Source organism: Mandrillus leucophaeus, unplaced genomic scaffold, assembly GCF_000951045.1.
Source record: "Mandrillus leucophaeus isolate KB7577 unplaced genomic scaffold, Mleu.le_1.0 Scaffold73, whole genome shotgun sequence".
Lineage (NCBI taxonomy): Eukaryota > Metazoa > Chordata > Mammalia > Primates > Cercopithecidae > Mandrillus > Mandrillus leucophaeus.
Genome location: NW_012107919.1, coordinates 5,855,672 through 5,882,922, shown reverse-complemented (window position 1 = coordinate 5,882,922; position 27,251 = coordinate 5,855,672). Strand labels below are relative to the sequence as shown.

The following is a 27,251-nucleotide window of genomic DNA, read 5'->3' as shown; positions in this document are numbered from 1 at the left end:
GTTAGTTGGTGTATATCTATATTCCGTGCCAGGGCATACACAAACACTTTTATGAACACTAGGCATATTTTCCTAATAATCACAAGCACAAAATTTTTAACAAGGTAGATTCAAGCCTATGTACACGGTAAAAGAGATTTTTTAAACCAACAATATTGAGAAGCTTTGCTGTATTTTACAAATGAATGGACAGAACACTGTACACTATATATTTGATGAAGCAATCACACTTCAGAAATTCTGGACTATCCACATCAAGAAGACATAATAACCCAGCTAATGTATAGGCCTATGTGTCTGGGACGTGTCCTTCCTCATCTTGCGTGTTTCTCTCTCTCTAGGCAATGGAACAGGGTACTAATGAGAAAGGAAAGAGCTTGTCCTGTAAGCACGAACACCCTCATACTTCAACCCATCTGGCCCTGATGAAAAGAACTACAAACGGACGAAGAAACAAGTGCCATGCCAAGCTTCTTGATCTTTCCTCCTTCTGTCAAGGGAGAAGGAGTCTCCATAGTTACCTTACTAAAATCACGTATAAACTATTTCTAACAAATAAAACCCTTCTTAAAATTTAAGTTCCTCCCTGATACCTTATACTATGGATTCTTACTCTGCGATGCATTTTGGTTTACTTATAATAAAAATGAGGAACTCACCCACCATGTACACGGACTTGTGAACAACAAATTCATGCTATCACTGAACTACATCCATGATATTTTTAAAAAAACAATTCCCAGGCAGGCAAAGAGATCATACATTAGATCTGAGAACCACTAAAAGAGTTTATGGTAAATTATGAGCCACAGAACAGCTACCAAGAACCATACACAGTCTCTGCTTAGGATCTTTCTATCTTTCTAGATATTCTAGACACTCTTTTAACACACAGTTTCCAGTCTCTCTGAGACACATACTGTCTGCTGCCCAACATGCACTTACTAACAGCAGCCAGAGGCTGTCTATAGTAGACACCTGTGCTCTTCTGCTCCATGCATGGTTGTCCTAGAGCCACCTGTGTTTATCTCCAAACCAGTTTATCCAGCTGTATTTTTTATAAATGTAATCATCTCATGTAATTATAAATGACTTTAAAAATCATAACATTCTAGAAGGATTCTGCACTCAGATTGTTCCACAAGCATCTTTATGTTCACCAATAAATATGCCAAAATGAAGATGTGATAAATTTTTAATAAAGATGAGAAATTAAATGTGTGATTTACCCAAGAAAGACAGTGCTGACCTGTAATTACTGTGTCCATACTTAAAGGGAAGGCTTCAGTTCTACCCCAGAACACTGACCAAAGCATGCACATCTTATGCTTCACATTAACATAAAACTATTTAGCCATATGATTATCATTTGTATGGGTTCCTACACTAGCTGACTTTTTTGATGAACTGAACACTTTTCGTTCCTTCTCAGGTTGGATAAGAAGGCTTTAACTGGACTAGGAGCTGCGTATGCACAAGACTGTGAAGATGGAAGTCTTTCCTGCCTTCCCACCACCCTTAACTCTTGCATGGCCTTTTCAAAGGACAAAACCTCCAGGCGCATTACAAAAGACATACATTTTGGTTTTGCATTTTTGGTTTCTATCTGTTTTTATAGATGAATGATTAGTTTACTCACTTTCATAGTATTAAATGTGTATGTTTAAAGATTCATTTTGGAATTCATATATAAAATCACATTCAGGGCCAGGCACGGTGGCTCACACCTTTAATTCTAGCACTTTGAAAGGCCAGGGTGGGAGGATCATTTGAGGCCAGGAGTTCGAGGCCAGCCTAAGAAACACAGGGAGATCCCCATCTCTAGAAAAAACTTAAAATATTAGCCAGGCATGGTGGTGTACAATTATGGTCCCAGCTACTTGGGAGAATTGCTTGAGCCCAAGAGGCAGAGGTTACAGTAAGTGGTGATCATACCACTGCACTCCAGCCTGGGCAACAGAGCAAGATATACACGTACAAACACAAAAAAGTATGTGTGTGTGTGTGTGTGTATATATGAATACGTATGTGTGTATATATATACACATATATATGTGTGGGTGATTAGTAATAGCCTATAAAACACACACATATAATAGTACTGATGGTGGTAGTAGTGGTAGTAATAGTAACAGTAGTACTGGAGCTACTAGTAGGAATGCTAGAATACACATATATATGAGTGTAAAATCATAAAAACGACTTTAAGGATATACATGTATGTGTGTATATATATACATACATATACACACATACACATACACACACATACATACACATTTCAGGCTCTGTAGTTACACTGCTTCCTAAATCCAGGATTTCTATGAATAATGGATTCACAAAATGAATAATATACAATGAAAATACTAAAATATCTGTTAGGTTTCGTAAATTCCTAAATTACAGCTAACTATTCTAGTATTCCTACTAGTAGCCCCAGTACTATTATTACTATTACTACCATTACCGTCACAATCACCACCATCACCATTACCATTACCATCACAATCACCACCACTAATAACATTATTATATGCTCTTGGTTGATTAACAATTCCACATTGAGGTAACAAAGGGAAGAACTACACAGGACTTGGTGGGCACTAAGTCTCAAACGACTAGGGGATATGATTAATTTAGAGTCAGCAAGTTAATTTAGAGTCAGAAGAACTTCCTAACATTGTTCTCAACCTTTTACTGCAAATCAAGGCTCAGAGGTTGTGTATTTTATAGTGACATGTCTGCCCTCACAGGGGCAAGTACAGTCTCTTCAAAACCAAAAGGAGTTTTACCTCCTATTTCCAAACAAAGAAGGATAAGTGAGATTCATAAAAATGGCAGTGAGAAGGGAGACAACACAGTTTAATTGTACACGTTTACCCTGAAATTAGAAAAAAAGAATGCTGCTTCTTTCCTGATCTTAAAATTTGAACATTTAAAAAAATGTTAAAAATGTAAAAAAACTTTACTTCAATTTCATAACGTACATAAAACTTGCTGCAGTAACATCTATGATAGATCAATAATGCACGTTATAGTTAGCTGTTTAATTATTCATTTTGGGTGTACTATAAATATGGCATCAACACAAATTCCAGATGTGAAAAAAGCTGGGAAATTCAGGCAACGTAACCAAAATTAAAAGTCATTTTCTCCCTACATAAATGCTAAAATAAGGCAACCAAAAAGAATGTTCATTTGGGGGACAAATCAAGACAGAAGACTTCTTTTTGTTTGCCTTTTTTTTTTTTTCACTTTTTATTACCTATCTTTGGTTAATGTTTTGTGCTAGCATTCATTTTTATTTGTCACCTATGACTTTTTGATACTGTCTCATATGTCATTTTCATATACAGTAAGTATCTGGAAATGAGGGGAGCATTTAGAGCATTTGATTTGAGCATTTGTATAAAACATACATCATTTCTTAAAAGAACTATAAATTTCCTTAGTCAAAATGTCACTTTTTATGTTAAAAAATAGGGGAGATTTTTATAATGTTCCAGAAAATAATTATGTTGGAAGAAATGACTTTTCATTTTGGTTACAAAGGTTGTTCACTGTGCAAGAAGAGTAGCAGCCAAGGGAGTAAGTGGGAGCTATCTGCCATTCACTGAGTATGTCCCCACCAGGCCCAGGGGACACCTCTTTACACTTTGTACAAAAGCACCTTACAGAGAAGCAGCAGCCCCAACCAGAAATAACATATTGGAAAAATACTGAAAAATTTTTAAATGAAAATGCACAACTACCCCCACTTCCTTCCCCAAGTGGTGGTGATGGTGGTGGTAGTGGTAGTAATAGTAATAATAGTACGGGGGTTACTGGTAGGAATGCTAGAATAGTTAGCTGTAATTTATGAATTTTGGGGAAGATTTAGGAAACCTAACTGATATTTTAGTATTTTCATGGTATATTCTTCATTTTGTGAATCCATTATCCATAGAAATCCTGGATTTAGGAGTAAAACAGAAAGGAAAGAAAAAAAAAAACCAAGAATAAACAAAGCCAAAACCAAATGTAGGGATGTAACCGTAAGTCTGGAACTGAATCACCCCCACCAGCCCCATTCAGGCTAAATTATGAAAGCTTGCTCATCAAATGCCTTTGTAAGGGCCATTCGATTCACAACTCTAGAACGCGCCTTCAAGTTTCCACAAGGACTAACAGCCAGGCCAGAAACACACAGAGTATCTCAGCGTCCAAGTGTCCAGTACCACAAGCCGGGTTATCGAGGCTCTTTGGATTTCGTTATTTAGCACTTTCTGGTCAGCAGTCTAGCAGCATTCCATTAAACAAACCTAGTTTATTTGACATTTGTTACAAATTTCATTAATTGTTAAAGTTAATTAGGACACCAGACAGTATGTTCTGAAGCCAAAATATATATTAGGTAACTTTCTAATGTAAAATATCTTCTGATCTTTGCCAGTAAAATGTAAAAACTAGAAATGAAACAAATATAACTTCAATCGATTCCACATGGCTACTAGTCTCTAGGATCCTGGAGTCCCACCCTTCTTGTATGCCACAGAAGAATGCAGGATGTGGGACATAGATACTGCCCCTTGGAGCTCTGTGACCCAGAGCATGGTAACCTCTCTGAGTTGCAGCATCTGGAGCTGCACATCAAGAATAACTTCCTTGTATGTTTGCTAGGAGGACTGAATGAGATAAATGTATTTGTAAAACATACACCTAGCGTGGTGTCTTACCATTTAATATACAGTAATTCTCATGATTATTAGAAATGTAGGTCCAAATCCTAACTTCACAGGACCGTTTCCATTAAGAAATCTTCATTCCTTAAGGCAACAAAGTAAGAAACAGTGTTTTGATTTTTAAAACTGACTGCAATGCATGATTCTGTATAGAAGCCTGGAATAGAAAAAAAAATGTCATAAATGGCATGATTAAGATAACTGGAAAATTTTGAAAAAGGTCTATAGATTACAAAATAGAGTTGTATTAATTTATATTTCTTGATTTTGATAACTGTAATGAGCTCATGTGAATGAATATCCATGTTCTTAGGAAAGATACACTGAAATATTTAGGGTAAAGGGGCAAGATGTCTATGACTTAAATTCAAACGCTTCAGGAAAACATACATACACATGCACACCCTCCCCCACTGCAAACATACACACACCTGGAAAGAGAATAATAAAGCAAATGTAGCAAAACATTAACAATTGGGGCAATCTGTGTGAAGGGTGTATAAGTGTTCATTGTATTATTCTTGTAACTTTCCTGAAACTTGAAGAAATACTAATTTAAAAAGAATTAATCAATGGAGGCCGCCCGTCTGTGTGAGAAGTGCTGTCTACACATTTAACAGGCCTGATGCGAGGCCCTTCTGGGACTTAACCTTGGACTCCACTCCACTTTCACCTCTCTAGGCTAGTGGCCTGCCCTGCGTGTGGGAATGGCTGCACTGAATTACGTGTACAGTGCTGTAATTATGTCGTCTTCCCTTTCATCTTCCTTGCAGGACTCCAAGTGAGAATATGTGGAGTGAGCTGATGATTTGCCACATATCTCTGATGAGTACTATATTATTTGCATCATAATATTTTCATTTCCTCCCCCTGCACATAACGCCACATTGACAGCAAGGTCAGTTAAGTTACTATAAGGGATTTTTAATGAAAACAATTATAAATTTAAAATAACTGTGTTTAAAGCATTTAACAGTCACTAGGGTCAAGTGATTACAGCAGTTACAAGCCCCATGGGACATGTTCACACCAAAACAAAGTGAATAAATTACCTCAGCTGGCGCATGTAATCACTAAGTGACCACAGGGGTCAGGCAGAGAAGAACCCTGAAGACTTTCACGCAAAACCAATAATGAAAATTTATCAGTCAAAGGTGGGGGCGGGTGGCGAACGTCAAGAATTAGTGAGTCCAGTGATAGACTGGAAGCAGAACTGACTCTCCATACAGCTTGAAGGGCCAGGAAAATGGTATTCAAAAACCCAGCAGACAGATGGAATCAAGATTCCTGGAAACAATATACAGGCAGGCTGTGGGGAGGTGGGGAATTAAGATGAAAGGGATCTATGGAGTACTGGGAACTTCAAAGCCAAACCAAATGCCATGTTGGTATAAGGATGACTATCCTTATCCAGAAACCTGTTGCAGGGACTGGAAGCACATTGGGAGGCCTCCCACCTAGGGCAATGAGGGATAGGACAGGTTGTTAACACCAAAATGATCATGTCTAACATTTACAAGACATTTGACATCTTCCAATGAGGCGCCTTCAATTTCATCCTCACGACTCTGTGACAACTCCCCCTTGTTGTAGAAAAGAGGGGGCTGAAGCGCAGGGAAGCAACACATCTTGCTCATAGAAGCACAACTGCAAAGTGAGGAAAGCCAAACATTTATTGCAGGTTGCTATTTGCTACAGATTCCACTGAGCACATCCTCTCAAGTGGCTCATATCAAAAGAAGAAACCAAAAGCTCTAAAAGTACTGTGTGCTAACGGTCTGAACATACTGTGCAGGGGAGGAAGGTATGACGACCCACTGGGAAAGCGAGGGCCACTTTCACAACAGAGATTACAATCTCTGAATTGGGCCTTAAAGAATGAACAGAAGTTCACAGAGAAATGGAACAAGATTGGCAGCAGACAGTGGGACCAACATTCATTATTCAGCAAAAATGAGTTCAGTATTTACTACACACAAGGCATTGTGCTTGTGATCTCATCAACAGCAAGGAGCAAGACAGACACGTGTCCTATTCTACGATGCATGCTTTCACTCATTCATTCACTTAATACACATTTTTTGAGCAGCTCTTGTGTCAGGCACTGTTGTAGGTAGAGGATGCAATGGTAAACAAAACAATTCCAGACCCTCGCAGAGCTAGCATTCAGTGGAGGAAAACTAACAATAAAGAAGGATATGCAGAAAGAGGTAAAATAAGAAGGCTTCACCAAACAGGTGGCATCTGAGCAGAAACTGACAGACTGAGGAGATGGTTAAGTACAAAGGTTCGAGGTGGGAACAAACTTGGACCAGAAGGTCGCTGTGGTCAAGAAGAGAGAACAAGGGGCTGGGTGCAGTGGCTCACGCCTGTAATCCCAGCACTTTGGGAAGCTGAGGCGGGTGGATTACCTGAGGTCAGGAGTTCATGACCAGCCTGGTCAACGTGGTGAAACCTCGTCTCTACTAAAAATACAAAAATTAGCTCAGCGTGATGATCGGCGCCTGTAATCCCAGCTACTCAGTGGGAGGCTAAGGCAGGAAAATCGCTTGAGTCAGGGAGGCGGAGGTTGCAGTGAGCTGAGATCGTGCCATTGCACTCCAGCCTGGGCGACAAGAGTGAGACTCTGTCTCAAAAAAGGGGAAAAAAAGAGAGAGAGAGAACAAGGGAGAAAATAGTAACACACAAGTCCAAAGAGTGAGGGAGAGGCCAGAAAGAAGTGTGGTGGGAAATTAAGGTGGACAGATAGGTTGGATCAGTTCATGAAGAGCTCTGAATGCCACAGTAGACTCTATTCCATCTGTTCACTGTTCCTAAAATGCATTCCACAAAATATCAGTGCAATGGGAGGGCCCATAAGAAAGAGATACCAAGTCTTCATCAGTAAAAATGATGATAACAGCATCAACAAGCCTCAGAGTGTTGTGAGGATTAAATGAGTTAATGCAGGTACAGGGTCAGGCAACAGTGGGTGATCAACGAGTGTTAGTTATTAGTATTGGGGGATTCCAGGAGAGATGAATGGCAGGTTGGGGCTTGGCAGTCTTTTTAGGCACCATAGAGGTCAGAAAGACACACAGGAAGTAAAACGAATGAATTGTAGTCATAGTTCCAGGAGGTTTAGGTACCTGGATTAATGGTACTGTAAGTCAAAAGGGGAATTTAAAAGAACAAGCAATATTTGGAGGAGATATATTTCACTTTGAGGTATTATTGGTTTTGAGGTGTCTGTGTACCTTCTACCATCTATGTCAAAATATCTGGTCTCCTGTTAGATGCAAGTATTTGGAAAGAGAAGGAGAGATTAAGATAAAACCAGCACTCCATTCTAACAATAAAATCTCAGATAATTAGAACAATCTCCTAGGTTTTGATAGGCAGACCTAGCCTATGATGAGAAATGGCATCATATCTGAAGGAAAGACAAAGCCCCCAGTCCTAGGCCTCCCACTGGCAAATCTGTGCAAAATTGGGTGAGATCTTTGAACTCACCGAGTTCTAGCTGCCTCATTTACAAAATGGGAAAATAAAAAATGACAATCAGAGGCTGGATGCTAAATGCAGTGACTTCGCTTCCGCATTCTCAGTGTCTCCCACAAAGCAATACCTGGTCCTCACGAGACACTTAGAATATACACAAGTAATCTTCTGAGGATGAAGTCTCTTCATGTGCTGGGACAAAAGGGTCCCGCTCTAGGATTTAGGGGGCTTCAGTGTTTCCTCTTGGACCAGATAGTTTGGAAAAGTTGAGGACTTTTTTGTTTTCAAAGAGCCGCTTTTTTATTTTGTTTAACAGTGATACAATTTTCATACAGTAAAATTCCTAAAACGTCACCCTTCTCAGGAAAGTGTTTTCCTGGCTTTTCTGCTAAGGTCATGAAGTAATAATTATGCATGCCTTACCTATTTTTTTTTTTTTTCTTTAGGAGATGGAGAGATTTCAGGAAAGGAGAAAGTAGGAAGCTTAAGAATTAAAGGCTGGAACACAGAGTCAAGTCAGTGACTTCAGCTCTCATGGTGGCTCCAATGTGACCCAGCCTGTCCTTCCACCTTTCTGGATCTCCACCCATCCATCAGTAAGACAGAGATAACACTATCTGCCCATATCAACTCCCCTGAAACAATATAAGCACTAATGATCTAATATACTCAAAAGGTACTTTGAGTCCTTTGGAGGAAAGATGTCATATAAATTAAAGGCATAATAATTAATGTAATTTAAGAAAATGGCTGCCCATAACACAGAGGATTGGGTTCACATGGATCACAAAAGACCTCGTCATCTTGTTCCCAGGTCACTAATGATCCTTTCTAATGGAACAAAATCCAATCTTACTTATTTGAGCATATTCAACCATGCTGTGTTTTGGTTCATTATTTTCCCCAAGTACTTTACTTAATTCTGTTATCAAAATTGAACTACACTTTAAAGTTAATTTCATCCTTACTGGAAAGATGCACTTTTATATAAATTAGACCAAGAAGTAATTCATATAGGAAAAAAAAATATTCAATGTAAAGAAAGACATACAGATAGTAAGCATGAATCAACTGTTACTTGTAGTAAGCAAATACTCTTATCCTGTACTACCACAGACAAAATAAGCTGTGTTACAGCTACCTGACAGAACATACAGGCAACTCATAGACACCTACTGAAATCCTAGAATTACACACCATGACAAGCACAACAATGATGATGAAAAAGAAGAAAGAAAAAAAAATAGAAAAACAGACCCTAAGTGGATTTCTTGAACTAGAAAGAGAAGCTTTCAATAAACCATAACTCTAGGATGGTTGCTAGGAAAACCAAATTATGAATCAAAAACTTAAAGTACAGCATATTAGGTACTGTTTTTGTGAACAAGCTAAAGATTAAGAAACTACTTGAGTATTAAACTCTCAACAGTAAGAATCAGATATCCTGACTCTAGGGAACCCTCTGGCATATTCTCCTTTGTAAATCATGAGAAGAGTTATTTTATCTGCCCTTCCCAAAGCCTCCTACCCGCAGGAGGTTCCAGTGAGCTGAGGTCGTGCCACTGCACTCCAGCCTGGGCTACAGAGCAAGACTAAATCTCAAAAAAAAAAAAAAAAAAAAAAAAGCCTCCTACCTTTACCTCCTTATTAGATATGACTATTAGGTAATCATAAACTTGCATGACCATAAACATTCCAGTGAGGCTGCTCTGCTCAACTCCTTTCTGATGTTACTCTTTGGGAAGTGCCGGGTACTTTACTAGAGAAAAGTTGCCAGCTATCAATCTCTATTTTCTATTTAAAGTGGCATCTCCTACCTTGCCCAGTTCACCAGCTCCAGTTCCTAATATTTTTTGTTGTTTCAAAAAATCAGAAACCTTAAATGTGTGAACCATGACTGAAAAGTATTATGTAGAAGAGGTTTTTTTTAAAAAATTAAAAACTGTCCTTGGTAACCTGGCAAATAAAGCCTGGTGCTGGAGATTGTAAGACAGGAGCGGGTGGGCAGGGGTGGTTTCTGGAAGGAGGGGTGGCAATGCTGGAGGGGAGAGAGAGTGGGTCAGAATAAAGAGGGGAACGGAGGGGAGAGGACACGAAATGGGGGAGAAAGGGAAAGGAGAGGCCCTGTCCCCGTGCTTGTGTGGTTCAGATGTTAATCAGAGTCTAAGGAGAGGTCGGGGGTACTTGGAAGGGGACAGCATCAGGTTTCTGGTGGCCAAGTAGGGCCACTGTGTCACCGTTTTCTCTGTTGCACAAGCAGAGAGGGCCACAGACCAGCAGGTCACTATGACGCAAGAGACTTCAAGGCCACTTTCTCCGAGTTCTCCCCTCCCCATGTCTCTCCGATTTCTGCCCTCCCCAGGAGTAACAGAACCTCAACAACAGAGCATGAAAGAGCTATCACTGCACAGCATGCTCGGAAAATGTCATAGCAGCAAATAATATTTCCTGACTATTCACTATTTGTATACATTGGGTGTCCTTTATCTTATTTAACTTCACAACAATCCTTAGAGGTTGGATACACTAAGCATTAATAAGTCTCCTTTTACAAATGAATACATTGAAGATCACAGAATTAATAACGGCAAAATCAGGATTTAAACACAGGCAGGCTCAATCCAATACTCATGCTTTCAACCTGATACCACACTGCCTTTTTATACACAATACACACACACACACACACACACGCATGCACATCTACTACACCACAGGATACACACCAACCATTAACAGTAGTAACATGTGAACTGTATAGGATATATTGGCAATTTTAATTTTTTTCTGTATCATTATTTACATTTTGTTTTTTGAGACAGAGTCTCGCTCTGTTGCCCAGGCTGGAGTGCAGTGGCACAATCTTGGCTCACTGCAACCTCTGCCTCCCGGGTTCAAGTGATTCTCCTACTTCATAGGCACACACCACCACAACTGGCTAATTTTTGTATTTTTTTAGTAGAGACAGGGTTTTGCCATGTTGCCCAGACTGGTCTCGAACTCCTGACCTCAAGTGATCCAAACTCTTTGGCTCCCAAAGTGCTGGGATTACAGGCGTGAGCCACCGTGCCTGGCCTCATTATTTACATGTTTTTACAATGAACATGTGAGCTTTCATAATTAGAAAATCATTTATAGTCTTTCCTTTATTTATTTATTTATAATTGAGACAGGGTCTCACTATGCTGCCCAGGTTGGTCTCCAACTCCTGAGCTCAAGTGATTCTTAGGCTTCAACCTCAAAGTAGCTCAAACTACAGGTGTGTGCCACAGCATCCAGCTATCATCATCTTTTAAAACACTTTAAAGGGTGATGATTTGCCGCCACTGAGGCTACTCAAAAATATGTGACATGGACTCTCAAATACTACTGAGAGTATCATGGAGAAATTGCAATCTTTATAAAGAGAAATTTGACAATACATACTTTTTTTAAAATACACATCATCTGAAGAAACAATTCTACTTCTAGGAATGTATCCTGTGAGTATAATTAAGGATGTTTGCAAAGAGAGAGCAAGAAGGATGTTCATCACTTCAGTGCAAGTAGAATAATAAAAGAATGGAAATACCTTATGTATCTAGCAATAGAGATCTAGCTAAATAAATTAGAGTGCATCACTACAACAGAATGCTATGCTGACACAGAGCATGATGTGTTCTTCTTTTTTTTTAAGTTACAAGGTTACACGCATAGTTTCATCAATTTTAAAAAATAGTCCTTAACAAAGGCCCTTAATGGGTGAAGATTTCCTGCTATTGAGGCTATTAAACATAGAAACAGAAAGCAGAAAAATTTTTGAAATGCTATACACCAAATAGCAAGTAATTACTTTGGAAATAGGATTATGGAGGAATGTATATTTTATACTTAACACACATCATATATTTGGATTTGTATAATGTTGTGTGTATCTTACAATGAAAGTATTCTTGGGAAAAAGTATTTTAGCCACATTCAGTGATGTGAAAAGTGGTTCATGATATATTGTTAAGATGAAAAACAGACTACAAAACAATACTACTGTAAGACTTACATTTTGGTAAACGATACTTGTGTGTATGTGTGTGTATCTATAGAAGACTTTCCATATGAATACACACTAATGTTAACAGTAGTTACGTCTATTCATAGGTAATTTTGTTTTCTTCTTTTCACTTATCTCTAAGTTAAAAGGAATGCACATGTATAACATGTATTACAAGAATAAAATAAATAGCTTAGGTGGTGAAGGTTTCTCCTAAACACCAGCTCCAAAACTTTGGGCCAACAGCAGGATCACTAGAAAGGGAATATAGTCTTCTGAGAGTGGCCAAAATTGATTTGTGTATCTGCAATCTGGGATGTTGGCTACAGTCACACTCTGTTACAGCCATGTCTAACAAAATGCTCTTACAAATATGAATGACCCTCTTCTTGAGATTTTCCTTGAAGCATTTTTGTTCTCCCTTTTAGGGCTGGAGAAACTGAAGCTCAGAACTATTAAATGACAATCCAGACCAAAGAAAGGTCATAATTAAAAGTTCATGGCAATGATGCTGTGTTAAAAGGAATTTTTGACTGACTGGATTGTTATATATAAACTTTTCACTGAAAGAATAGACCACCCAAAAACCCTGTCTTTCTAATTATAAAGTGGAAAACTAAACAGTAACAATATACCCTTCTTATTTCTGCACAATATATAGGAATCACCAACAACACCCAATGGGATAGTATAAGTTATTTGAGAATAAAATAAAAAGGAAGGGGAGGGAAGGATTAGGCACTATACATACAGTGTGACATAATTTTAAACTTTGGCCAAAGGTGCAGGCAGGAAAAAAACATCTTGTACCTTTATGTTCATCCACTCACTCAATGATTCAACAAACATCTGTGTACACCAACAATGTTCCAGGCCCTATATTCAGAACCAGGCGTACCAAGAGCACTCATTATGTACACTGCTGTCTGGTGGGGCAGAGAAACAAGTAAACAATGGCATAGCCATGGGAAGGGATGCAAAGATGGGTGACTGATGTGTTAAGGAAAGTAGCTTATTATGAAAGATAACCTGTAATAAAAGGTGAGTTCTCCTAGAGACAGTCGTTCCAGGAAGTGAGAACAGCGTTTGCAAAGGGAAAGAGGTGTGAAGGGACATGCTGCATTTGAAGAATGGGAAGAAACTGAGTATGGGCATAAGGGAAAATCAGAAATAAGAAGGTGGATGTGCAATCAGACGATGAGATCTTCTAATGACCATTTGTGTAGCATCCATGAGCATAACTGCAATATTCAAATATTCAAGAAGGCTACCAAAAGCATTCTGAAGATGAAAGCACAACAGGGATGAAATCGAGTGAACAGTAAGTAATCTCAAAGAAGCACAGGTGGGAGGAACACAGGGCCAACATGCAGGAAGGTCACACATAGTAAGAGGCCTTGCAAAATGTACCTTTAGGGAATGTGGTATTAGAAGCCACTGATGTTCAAGGCAATAAGAATAATCACATTTTAACTGACAGGTACTTTATCTAGCTCACAAGTTTATGTTTAAGCCAAGTCTGGGATTGGTATGCATTTTTGCCAAGATAAGAAGGAAAATGTTATTAACTGTTGGGTGGCAGGGTCCCAGTTCAACTCACCAAAGCCTATTCATGGCTTACCTAACATTTGTTAATGAGACAATAGGAGCTGACTATCACTTTAAAAAGTATTTCTTTAAGAAAGATTCACCTGTACCTCTTTCCATACACTCTGGCAATAAATCTTTGGCAATAAGAAGCCACCTGCCCCTCTGACCCTGGACTGGATCCCCTGAAGACAGCACTATGGGCAGCAGCCAGGGGGAGAGAGGCACAGGTTGTCTGAGCGAATGGAGAACTGGAATGTCTGATTACCCAGACTGGGGAGAGATGGAAAACAGGGGCTCTGTCACTCCCTCCAGCTGTCAGATATAGGGATTCTAAGCTTCATTCCCCAATCCATGGCAGAGATTTGGGAGGAAAGGGGTCAATGGGGTTGTAGCTGCAGTTTTTAGACTATCCTGATCATTTCAAGTGTTCATAAGTGGGAAATACTTGCCCAAAAAGATGATATTTCCAGGCTACCATCAGTAGCTACTCATTTCCAGGACTGGTCAATGAAATGCTAATGTCATAACATAATTTAGACTGTTCTTTGGAGCTTACGTGACTGGCTGCATCTGTAGAATTCTTTACAGGTATTTGCTTTGTTGTAATTCACTGCCACTGGAATTGTCTACACCAAATGGTGAGAATACTTCCCCACCTCACAATGCTCTTCCATTGGCCAGCTTACACAGAGAGGCTGTGCCACAAAACAGCTTTCACAGGAAGTAAACCACCTTAGACCCTGTATGTATGTACATGTAAATACTTGTGTTAAAAGGAGGCAGTTGTTTGAAGAACCGTGGTTTTACCCACGATATGGTTCCTCCAACAGATTTCAAGCCCCACTCTGGGAATAGAGCTGATAAGGAAATACACTTGGGACTTGGAGTCTGATGGACTAAGTTCAAATCCTGAAGTCACCGCTGAACTGTTAAGTTCACCAAGGCTCAGTTTCCTCACGAGTTAAAAGGAAGCTAATAATACCTACTTCACAAGTTATTGTGGGGGTTGTATGAAATGACACATGTAATGCAGGGGTACAGCATCTGGACCTTACCTCCCACAGACAATACATGTTCATACGTGTTAGTTCACCCACCCCACCCTGCCCCATCCAAATTCTATCCCAACTTGGCTATCAATTATCTGAGAAACCATGGACAATTCATTCAATCTCTCCAGTCTCAGTTTCCACTTCTATCAGATCAGGAAGTGGGACTCCATGGCCTACAAGGTCTCTTCCTGTCCTAACATTCTGTCTGGTTAGTGTCACTGTTATAAGGGAGGCTCGTTTTTATACATTTTGGTGTTCCCTCTTTACACTCTGGATCTCTCTTTAAATGCCCAGGGCCAGCTCCTTTTAACTTCTGCTTTTGGGATTCTATGACACTAGCTCTGTTGGTTTCCTCTACTCTACTAGTTGAAAGTTGTATATAGGCCAGGGGTTGTTCTAAGAACAGCATGAGCTTTTTCACAGAGCACATCCTCACAAGCACCGTAAGGTGTATTATCATTATGATGCCCATTTTAGAAATGAGCAAATCAAGGCTCGAGAGTTTATGCAACTTATCAAAGGCAGTGAATTCAAAACTGGCTGGGTCTTCCCAGTTGCTCATAATCATTACATGTTATACTCCCGTTCCATCCTGTAATGATATCTGGTTTGAGTTCAATGTTCTTATGACCTAAGATGAAGCTGTGCTCGATTATCTGATAAATTACCCATATTAATAACTTTACCTGTTACACCTGCTAGGTGACATACATACAGATTAACCAGGGACCATAATCTCTGAACCAACAGAGAACTCATGATGGGAATCCCAGGCCTTGCAGCTGCTAGGTCAAGGGTGAGATTTAAGATGGGCAGAGCTTAAACACATCTTTCAAATATGTGCAATATTAGCACATAGTCAAACAGCTACTCAACTTCCACAGGAAGCTACTGGAAGCTACAGCACTTCCTAGTGCAAGCTTCAAATCTGCATGCTTCTAGATGCCACAAGCCCTGTTATAATACCACAGAATGACAAAGGAAAAGGGCTCACACTTGGGATCAGACAGTCCCAATTCTACTAGCTGAATGAACCTGGGTGGATACTCAGACACTATGAGCTTCCTACATACTAAATGACCTTGGGTAAAATGGGGATAACATTAGCAACTTCAGAAGGATGTTACAGGTATAGAGGGAGTGCCTGGCCTGTAGTAGAAACAAATTAGCTCAGACACAGAATAAAGGAGCTTGGGGGACAGTCAGATTGTTTTCAATAATCAGGGTAGTCTACACTAGAGTCGAAAGGTGGAAATCAGAGATTCACTGGACTCTAAATGCCTACCAAATCTGTGAGACCCATGCCCCACTGACAGTTGGATGCCCTATTATGGCAAAAGCCCTAAAGCTCTAGATTGATCTGACCTCTGACTCCACTCTGCCAGGCCACCTGGCAGCTGCTGCTAGAAGCACCCTTTCAGAAAGGGTCCTGATTGAGCCAAGTGGTAGAGTGTTATCACACACCATCTCTTACCCTCTGAGCACCATGAGGTTGCCTGGGTAACAGTGAGCTATTCTTGGCCTTCTCTATGGGATCCCAACTCCTCTAACTATATCCCAGGGCTCCCTTCCGACGTCTCACATTCTGCACCCCATGCTGAAACCTCTTCCTCCTGCCTCACCAGATCATAGGGGAAATGAGAAGAGAAGGAACTGACCATGCAGCTGTGCCTTGGCATTTTATTTCCTTATCATTGTATTTCCTTAGTTACGGCACATTTCCATTTGTGGAGTACTTTCCCTTATAAAATCTCCCAGTGTTTACTTCTAATCTACTAAATAATTCCTCTGGCCTCTTCTTGTTTTTACCCTTTAAATATATGTTGATGGTTCATTCGGCACATTCCCCATTCAGTTATTAATGGCCCACAAAAACTTACTAGCAGCAATCATTTACTGATTAATCTACACAACCATCCAGAAAGACAGGTAGTATTAATCCTTCGTCCTGCAGAGGGAAACCAAGGGGAAAAGGGAGGTTAACTCAGTTGCCCAAGGTCAGTGGCTAAACAAGATTATAACCAGCCCTAACCTGTCCTCCACTTCTATAAACACTTCTCACAGTGCTGTTGTCTTCCTTTAAAAATCAACATTGTCAACGCAGCTTGATAATTTCTGTGTTGAAATTCCATTGACACAGACTAGTTTAAAATTGTCAAAATTTACCCAACAAGAATTTTTAACTGTTAATAGTTCATGGATAAAAGTTGCTAAAATAAAGAGATTATTGTAGAGGAAAAAAAAAAACAGAAGCGAAGATCTGGATTTAGAACCAACTCTGCCACTATGAAACTGAAAAAATCTCTACATCTCTGTGTCATCTGTAAAAACGAGATTATGCTAAATAATATTTAAAATATCTTACCATTTTAAATAACATGATTAAGTACCTACTAAAACAACACAAAATATAAATGCTCCAACATCCAATGCTGCCAAGACCATGGTAAAACTGGTATCTATACATTCGTTCACTGCTAGTGAAACACACAGCTACAGTGCCCTTGGAAAGCAAGAGGCCGACATGCAGCAAAACCATAAAGAATTTCGTATCCTTTGACTTAGCAACTTAAGTATAGTATTTTTCCCTAAGAAATAAATCAACAGGAACAAAACAACATACACAAACAAAAATGCACATTTCAGTGCTAGCTACCAGAGGAAAAATTGGTATCAGTTTAAATGGTCATTTTTAGAGAGATGTCTTATTAAAGAAAAGCATAGCCAACCATACGAATGCCATGCTGCTATTAAAAAGAATAAGTATGAAAACTATGCAAAAACATTTTAAGTCTTACCAATAAATACTATTAAATGAAAACAGCCAAAAGTCAAAGAGCAGACATGTACTCAGATGTCAACCATATAAAACGTGAATAGATGAGCAAAGTCACATGAAAAATCAAAATAATTATGTTATTAGTTAAGTTTATTGCTTATAATTCTAAAATATCATCTTTCCGTTAACACATACATCTTATCATTTAATCAAAAATTTAAAAAATTTTCCAACCCTGCTGTAGTTTGATGGAAAACAAAATTGTAAAGTTTTTGCCTAAATCTCCCAAGTTATTTTTGTTGGCTGACATATTATCGACGATGCTATGCTCCCAGAGTGATGTCTGCTCTTTACTACCTAATTCTTTTGTCTTTAGAGATTCTAAAATCTCAGAACATTTGCACTTCTTTCCCTCTGCTAAGAGGAACCAGGATCCAACATTTTGCAGTAATTCTGACCTGTGGGTGCCTCCATAATACCCAGAATATTGCTATTATCCTTTTTACAGGACACAGGGCAATTTCATATCTTAAGTTTTTACTTTACAGTAATACATCTCATGTTTTCAGGGGTCTTTTCACTTAGGAAATCTGCTCCCAAGCAGCACTGTGCTATAGGAACTTCGTGTCATATAAGGACTTTTATATCCCCCTTCATTTCTTAGAAATGTTCTCTTACTAGTAGGTCATTTGTATATCTTTGCTTATAATATCAGGGAAAGATTGCAGAGCCAGTGAATTAAAAATATGATTCTAGGTCTCCTGTGTGCCAATGAATGCCCTCATTAAAGCAGAATGAGTGAGATGAGATCGGTTTCAAAGCTTTCCATCCCTTTGCCCCAGAGCTGCCAAGGCCAGGCACTGAAAGGATGCACAGTAAAATTAAATATCTAAAAATTCATCTTTAATTAACAGAATTGGATTAAAGCTAGACACCACCGCATATCATACCAGAAATGGCTGAGCTGGCTTCCAAGTGCTCTAATTCAATTAGGACGCAGTGAGTGACACTCGGACGGGAAAGGTTAATTGGGGCCGCCAGAACGCAATCATTCCTTACCTAACCAGTCATTAAACTTCTTAACCTCTGAGGGCAGTCCCAGCTCGGTGAAATCGCCTGTGTGGAGAAGGATGTCCCCATAAGGCATCTGGATACCATCTGTTCTGGAGTGTGTGTCTGAGATGCAGACAAACCGCGTGTGGCCCGCTGGTTTTGGAGTGTCATATGGGATGGGGTCGACCCTAAAGTAGACATAACAGATCCCATAACAGTTAAACATATTAGAACCCTTGAAATTGTCATCGCACATACATATTTATTATTATTCGTGAATGCACCCAGACAAACTGATGCAAAGGCAGAAGGGCCCATTGTAATTAAGGACACTTCTGGGTGTAAAGGTGACAGCATCACCCATCTACAAACCCACTGGACAAATTCAAAAAGACTTACTTACCTGGTAGGAAAATTAAAAGGAAAGAATATCTTACATATAGATTTGAAATAACCCAGGAAACCGATAGAGTGATTAATGGTGAAGTTTAGGGATATTGAACCTCAACTGGGAAAGCAAAATTATGCTATTTCTCTCTCATCATGCTCCAATTGATCCCACTACTCATTAGGAAACGAATAACTAATTTATTCCTTCTTAAACATGCATAACTTAAGCAATGAACTAATTTACGGAGAGCAGTCTGCACATGCTCTGCCAACTGAGATGTGGAGAGATAGCACTTATATTTAATTTCCTTTCCACAACCATTCAACACCTGTATCTTCTCGTTTTTGCTATGCACAAATCAAAGTGTAGGGAGGGAAGGTGATGCCAAAATAACAGGGCTTTAAAAAATTTAAAAAAAAAAAAACAGACACTGGATGTTAAAAGAACTTTGTCAAACTCGTTTTTACTGCGATGAATTATCTGCAGTCCCAGTTACACCTGAGATTACTAGGAATGCTCAGCTGTCTTGGGCAAAGATTCTACTCAGTACAAATACTAAGCCTTTTAATGAGATGTATATATCTACATATGCATTAATATATGTATAGTTTTAGAGACCTAAGCACTGTGAAATTACACCAGGGCATAAGAATCAGAAGGCAAAATGATCAACCCAAAGCAAAGAAAATGAAACAGAACATTCTCATTTAATTGAGTGTAACAAAGTGTACTAAATAAACTTGGTAAAGGAATGCAAATCTGACTCTTCAAGCATACAGTTTTAATTATTTAAGGGGTTTGTCGCAGAGTTAAGGATGCTTTAACCATATTAACTCTACACTGACAGCTTCCTTCAATTTCTCTGTAGGAATGTACACTTACTTTTGGATTATGGGTGAAAAGAAGCAGTTATAAATGCAAAGAGAAGGTCACAAGAGAAGCAAATATGCAGTGCAGAGATTAGAGTGTGAAACATTAAATAAGGAACAATATTTCATATGCCAGCCCCAACCCTTGATAGTTAACATGCAGCAGAGAACACACTGAAAGCTCCACACAAGACTCCCTAAACATATTGCCTCTACAGGCTTTGCTTAATTTGTTTTCTCTTTTCCTTTATTTATTTATTTTTTTAAAGAAACAATCTGTTTTAACAATGACAATTTCAGTGAGGGAAACAGAAGAGACCAGCGTGCAACCTAGATAGTCTCACATTTCTTCAATGACTAAACTTTTTATTTCCTCTTATCTTTGTCAGAGAAGAAAGAAAGCAAAAGGAGCAAGAAGAAGGAAGGGCAGAAAGGAGGAGAGGAGGCAGGAAGGAACTGTGAACTGATTATCACAGTGGGGCTAATTGGAAGCCCAAAAAGAAAGTTTAACTTCTGCAAAAAATTAATGGATTTTTCCTGTTAGCAAGGTTAGAAATTAATATGCTATTACCACATAGAAAATTCAAGAATCCACTGTGATCTCATTAGTAACCTGGAAACCCTTCTCATTATAGCCAATGTTGCTTTTTTAGATGTAAAAATGTTTGATGTCTTCCTTTCCATCACTGAGACTTAGTTACACTCAGTCTCGGTGCTTACAATCTTGGCAACATTTCCTGTCTTCCAAAAGTAGTTTTCCCAGAGAACGAATGACTGTTCCCCGCTGGGGCTGACTGTGTCTCTCTCTAAAAGTGGTAAGTAATATTCTTATCCCAATAGTTAAATGCTCACTAGAATGGGACTGTTTGCATTTATACTTAATGCACCAACATTTGAATGAAAATTTAATAAATCAGTCACTGTATCTCTAAATATATGAATAAATGTAATATCTACCTACTCTAGTGTTTGTTTTCTAGCTTTCATCATAATACTAACATATAGACACAGACCCATTTCTTCTTTTCTGTAACTCAGCTAAGCTACAGACCCAGCTACTGCATCAAAATCCTTTGGGAGGCCATCTCAGCTTATCAGAGAGACATCATTGTCATTATTTTGGAATAGACTGAAAGTAGCACAGATGTAAACCTCCTGTTGTAAATAGGTCCCTGTTCTACGAATCTACCCACTTTAGAGTAGCCAATCATCACATGGTACATAATTGGTTCCCCATCTTGCCTCCATACTGGGCAATAAATTTTCTGACATTATGGGGAACACTAGGCAATTTCTGAATCGCTTCAACTTCTTTCTCCACCTCCCACCTCCTTCAGAGAAACATTTAAACATCAAAGGCCAAGGAACAGTAGAGTAGAGGGGACAGTAAAAAGGGGAAAAGTGTTTCTTCTCAGCTTTGAGCTGAAACAGTGTTTCTTCTCAGTTTTGAGTCCAAAGTAGACAGCAAGGTAAGCAAAGAAGGCTCGCACATCTACACCACCACCATGATGCCATCAAAGAGAAACAATTTGTAGACATTAGGGAGAATGCACAGAAGACTGATTCAAGGCAGGGATGGGGGAAGTGAGACGTATAAAGACGCAGACTTTATGTAGCTATCCTGACCCAGAGGCACTGAGAATCTTTGTTATCCATAGGACTAAGTACAAAGTAAGAGATGGTTTCAGGAGACAAGGCAGTGCAACACGCCAAAGCCACTCTGCTAGGTGGTACGACAAATATCACCTGGAGCTCATAGGAAGAAGACATGTCCACCCACAGGCATTCAGAGTTGAAAATAAGACCTCTAGCAGAGTGGGCAAATTCCAGTGGAGATAATTCAAACTGAGACCACCCTCAGGAAGCTACTCCTCCCAAATTGGGGATTTGATAACACCTCAAAAAGTTAAGACAGCCAAACATTTTCACTATAAAAGTACATCTGAGGGAGACCCTGACTGCTATTGGAAGATCCTGCCTGTTCACGTTGTGTGAAGGCCCTCACACTTTATTTTCATCCTTAGTTTACAACTTTACCACTTAGTGTTTATGCTGCTGAGTTCTCAAATGACCTAATATTTCCCCTAAGGCATCATGTCAAATATCCTAGCAAGCGAGTATCTTACCAAGGCAATCTAAACCCCAGAGCCAGATTCAAATATTAGAGTGATATTTGCACATATGTTTGAGTACACCTGGGGGACAACAAGGTGACATGGGAAGATGAGAAAAAAACACAGCAGCATAAATCCCAGAGCAGGACAAAATCTTATGGGGCATGTGGTTCAATGTTTTACATGACGCCTGAATCTCCTCTATCCCTTCCCTCTAGATGACATAATGTTTTGTGTTTATTTGTTTTGTTGGTTGTGTGTTCGTTGTTTGTTTGTTTTGAGACAGGATCTCGCTGTATCACCTAGGCTGGAGTGCAGTGGTGCAATCATAGCCTGCTGCAGCCTCCACCTCCCAGGCTCAAGCCATCCTCCCACTACAGTTTCCAGAGTAGCTGCGATTATGGGCATAGGCAACCACTCCCAGCTTATTTTTCTTGTTATTAGTAGTAGTACAGATGAGGTCTTGTTATATTTCCTGGGCTAGTCTTGAACTCCTGGGTTCAAGTAATCTTCCCACCTCAGCCTCCCAAAGTGCGGAGATTACAGGTACGAGCCACCCCACCTGGCCTCAATTTTCGTTCTGAGGTTTCCAGAGAAGGAGAGCTCCGTCCTCCCCCTGTGCAATCCAACCTAGTTTTTGATAGCTTTACTTGTTAGAAAGTTTCTGTTTCAGATTCTATACCTCTGAGAAAGCTGAGCATGGTCCAAAGACCTTGGCCTGGAACCTGAAGACTGAGTAACAATTTTAGCTCAGTCATTGGCTTTGGGCAACTTCCTTGATTTCTTTAAGCTTCACTTTTTTCATCTGTAAAATGGGAATAATAATGCCTAATTTTCTATGTTGCTATGAGGATACAAACTATCAAGTACAGCATTTGACACACAACAAATGCTCCAAAAATAGAGTAGCAGAATAGTGTAAGGGTGAAAGATGTTTGGCTGCAGACCCAGACTGCCTGGCTCTGAAATCCACTCCACAACTTATTAACATATAACACCAAGCAAATGGCTCAACCCTTGTGCCTTGATTCCCTCATCAGTAAAACGGATATAAATATAGTACATATCTCCTAAGACTGTTACGAGAATAAAATACTCAAAGCATTTAGAATGTGTCTGACATGAAGTAGATACCCAATAAATGTTAGTATTTTTTTTTTACTAGTAACTAATAGTATTTTTACTGCTATTAGTAGTAGTATCATTTAACTTCCCTGATCCCCATCTCTTTATCTGTTATAGGGAGATAATAACATCTACCACTCAGGGACTTTGTGAGAATTAAAAGAAATCACATACACAACATCCAGCATATACTGGGAGTAGAATCTATGGTCTTTAATATATTTGTTTCCTGCCTGTCCCTCCTTCTTAATCCTAGTTCTGCACTCTGAAATAACAAGAAAATAAGAACCCAATCCCTTTTCCACTGGACAGTTCTTCAACTATTTGCAAACAATCTATTATAATCCCCTGAAATCATCTCCACTCTAGTTGAGTAGCTACAGTTTCTTCCATTTTTCCTGATGTCTAATGTCCTCAGAATTTAGGTGATTTCCTCCCAGATACAATTTCATTGGGGAGAATCCCTCCCTTTGTAGTGTCAGAATTCATGGTCTGTGTGAATTCATGGACCAATGAGCTGTTCATCAAAGACAGATGCTAGTCCAGGCCATGGGGAGGTGGCAGTGCTGAACAAACTGGCAGATTTTTCTAGAGGAGGCCTGAGCTATCATCTTAAACCATTTTCCAATTAACTCTCCAAGTTTTGTGCCAAGCCTCAAATCTTGTTCTTGAAGCTTGATCATCAAATGCTTACATATCTCACTGCATATTCAAACAAATAAACCATTCTTGTTTGTTCAGTCTTGACGTATTAGGGTTTTTTTACACACAAAAAAGTATGATAATATTATGGTTTCCATTCTGATTCCTCTTCCGGGCATATTTGTTATTTTTTTCCAATAACATATGAATACAGTATTGCAAACCTCATTGGTAGATCTTCAGAAAAGCTGTCATGTGGTTTGCTGTGAGATGGATTTCTTCTTTAGATCATGTGTGCAGTATAACCTGTGTGTATACAATCAACCTATAATTCAGTGAGAGAATAGAACTGTGTCCTTACAAAGCATTTTAAAGGGATTTAAACAGGTTTAGTAACCCCCATTCCACTTTAAAATCCTGATGCTGTGCTTATTGATTCCACTGACTTCTTATTTTTTTTTTTTTTCGAGATGGAGTCTTGCTCTATTGCCCAAACTCAAGTACAGTGGCATAATCTCACCTCACTGCAACCTCTGCCTCCCGGGTTCAAGCAAGTCTCCTGCCTCAGCCTCTCAAGTAACTAGGACTACAGGCATGTGCCACCACGCCTGGCTAATTTTGGTATTTTTATAGAGACAAAGTTTCACCCATGTTGGCCAAGGTGGTCTCAAACTCCTGACCTCAGGGGATCCACCTGCCTTGGCCTCCCAAAGTGTTAGGATTACAGGCATGAGCCACAGTGCCCAGCCCACTGACTTTATCTCTAAAATGTTTCCAATGTGATATCAAGGCTTTCCTTTTTACCCAGAAAACTTAGATAACATGAATGCTAAACTTATATTTGTGACGTTCTATCATCCGACCTGGACATACTATTTGATAAAGACAGGTAAAACCTGCCAGTACAACAATGAACAAATAAATAACAGGTTTAAGTTGCCAGAATTACATAATTTTTACATTTAAAGGACCTTAGAGATGATCTGATCCTGTGTTCCACTTCTTTGAGGATCATCTTCATGGTCTTTGCCTTATTCACTTGTACTAGTCCTTAATTTTTGTTAAGTGCTTAATAATTTTTACACAAATATTTTTTAGTTTTGCCCTGAAAAACAGCATCTTTGAAGACATCAATCAGATACGATGGTTTTACTTTTCTACTACACATTAAAATAAACACAAGCCAGGTGTGGTAGCTCACGTTTGTAATCCCAGCAATTTGGGAGGCTGACGTGGGTGGATTGCTTGAGCTCAGAAGTTCGAGGTCAGCCTGGGCAACATGGAGAGATCCCATCTCTACCAAAAATACAAAAAAAAAAAAAAAAAATTAGCCAGGCATGGTGGTACATGCCTGTAGTTCCAGCTACTTGGTAAGAGGATTGCTTGAGCCCAGGAGGTCAAGGCTGCAGCGAGCTGAGATTGTGCCACTGCACTCCAGTCTGGGTAACAGAGCAAGACCACCTTAAAAAATAAAAATAAAAATAAAATAAAATAAACATATAAGTATTCAATTTTTGTTTAAGGTGTGTCTTCTCTAAAATGTCTTGTTTATTAATACTAATGATACATAGTCCATGCTTTGATAAACACTGATCTGGTTTAAATTGACTCATTTTACCATTAAGAATCCGAGCCATAAGCAGAACTCAGATTTTCTAACTTTCAATTCGCTTATCTTTCCACCCACTTAATTTTGCAAGCTACAATATACCTGCACTTGGAGAATAAAAATAATTTTAAAAATGACAAAATACTGGCAAATCAATCACCTAACTCTGGCAAATGTTAATATCTAGAGAAACTGTCCAAAATTATTGGAACTAGTTGTCAAAAATATCCAAGTTTCAGTGCTCTCTATCCAGTATCCAGTCATGGATAATTTACATGGAAGTGAAGTAACGAATTCTCCTAAACTAAATAAGTCTCCTAAGTTTAACAAAACAAAACAAAACAAAACAAAAAGTCTCCTAAATGAAAAAAAAAAAAAAAAAGGATATTATAGGGAGTGAACCATACAGAAGTCTGATTTTTAAAATACTGATAAAGATATAAAGGTTCCTCATTCTCAAGGATCTCACGTCACATGTACATGTGGATTTTGCTTCCACATACAGGTCTCTTCAGAAGGACTACTTCAGTTGACTGATGAGTCTCATTAGAAAGAGCCCTGGCTGTGGAATCCAGTGGCTTTTGTGCTCTTACTACATATATCATCAATAAACTGTGTGACCCTGGGCAAGTCACTTCCCCTCTTCTAGCCTCTGTCCCTCGAGTGTGAAAAGAGGCGCAAGACCAAATGACCCCAAAGTTCCATGATTAGCTACACAGTTTATACACCACTACTTACTGATGAAAGACCAAAAACAATTCAGGTTTTGAAGTCACTTCAAGCATGTTCTTTCTCTTTGCAATTTTATTTTATGCTTTCCCAGACAATGCAAAGATAAATGTCATCCAGATCTATCCACATATAATCAGAATTAGCAAGACTTCACCTAAAGAGAAGTGAAATTGCAATTTATGACTATAGACTGAGCTTCTAGGTGTATCTACTCCAAAAGAGAACAAAGAAGCCAGAATTCCAGTTATAACAACAAAACAAAAATGACAGGATATGTGATTGAACTAAGGAGTTCCATAAACGGCATTGTTCTTATTTTTTGTTTTTTGTTTTTTTAACTATGAGCTGGTAAAATTATCTTAGTTTAGCCGTCATGTCCCAGAACAGTAATGGTGCTGAAACACAGTAAGCAGAACAGAACCAGATGTATAAATATATTCACATTTGTACCACAGGCACTGCTTTCCTTTAACTGCTGAACTGCTGTATCAACACTGTTCTATCACCAACTAATTATAGCTAACAAAGCCCACTGCACGGAGTGTGTCTCCTCTATTTTTTCCTCTTACAAAAGTACAGTGCCGACATTCAATGAATGTTAAGTGGTAACAATTTAATTCTTTGGGCACTGCATGCAATATGAATTCATGGTCCTTCTCCTAGTGCCATCTGAGGTGTTTTTATGTCCATCAGGCTAACTACTGTGTCGGCCACTGAAACCTCTCAGATGACATATCGCTGGGTCATAAATATCCCACTGGAGATGTATTGTCCAGGGTTAAACGTTTCCCTCCCTTCTAACACGGCAATCACGTTAATCAGCTTAAAATTCTGGGTAATGGCCTTGCATTTGAGAAAAAAAGGCATGTGATACTGTACGGAGTGCCCATTATTCCACACAGTATGTTGATCTGGCAGTAGATCAATAACCATGTCTTAAGCACCTACCTGTGTAGCAGGTACCCTGGTAAGTATAAGGAAGACAAAGAAGCAATAAAGATGATTCCCTCAAGGATTCTGCCAATTTACTGTTCAACAAATGCTTATGAACATGCCTGGCAAGTGCT

The 27,251-nt window shown here is 39.1% G+C and overlaps 1 protein-coding gene across 3 annotated transcripts in view; it reads right to left on the bottom strand.

The window, feature by feature from the left end:
- Positions 1-27,251, bottom strand: part of MPPED2 (metallophosphoesterase domain containing 2) — a 185,897-nt gene that overhangs the window by 107,625 nt on the left and 51,021 nt on the right. For 2 of the 3 annotated variants that reach the window (XM_011965601.1, XM_011965602.1), the window contains exon 3: positions 18,709-18,890. In XM_011965601.1, the coding sequence (XP_011820991.1) occupies positions 18,709-18,890 (182 nt within the window). Of the gene's footprint in view, positions 1-18,708; positions 18,891-23,330; positions 23,333-25,926; positions 25,934-27,251 lie in introns of those variants that run through there. The other variant, XM_011965603.1, reaches the window with a different exon arrangement.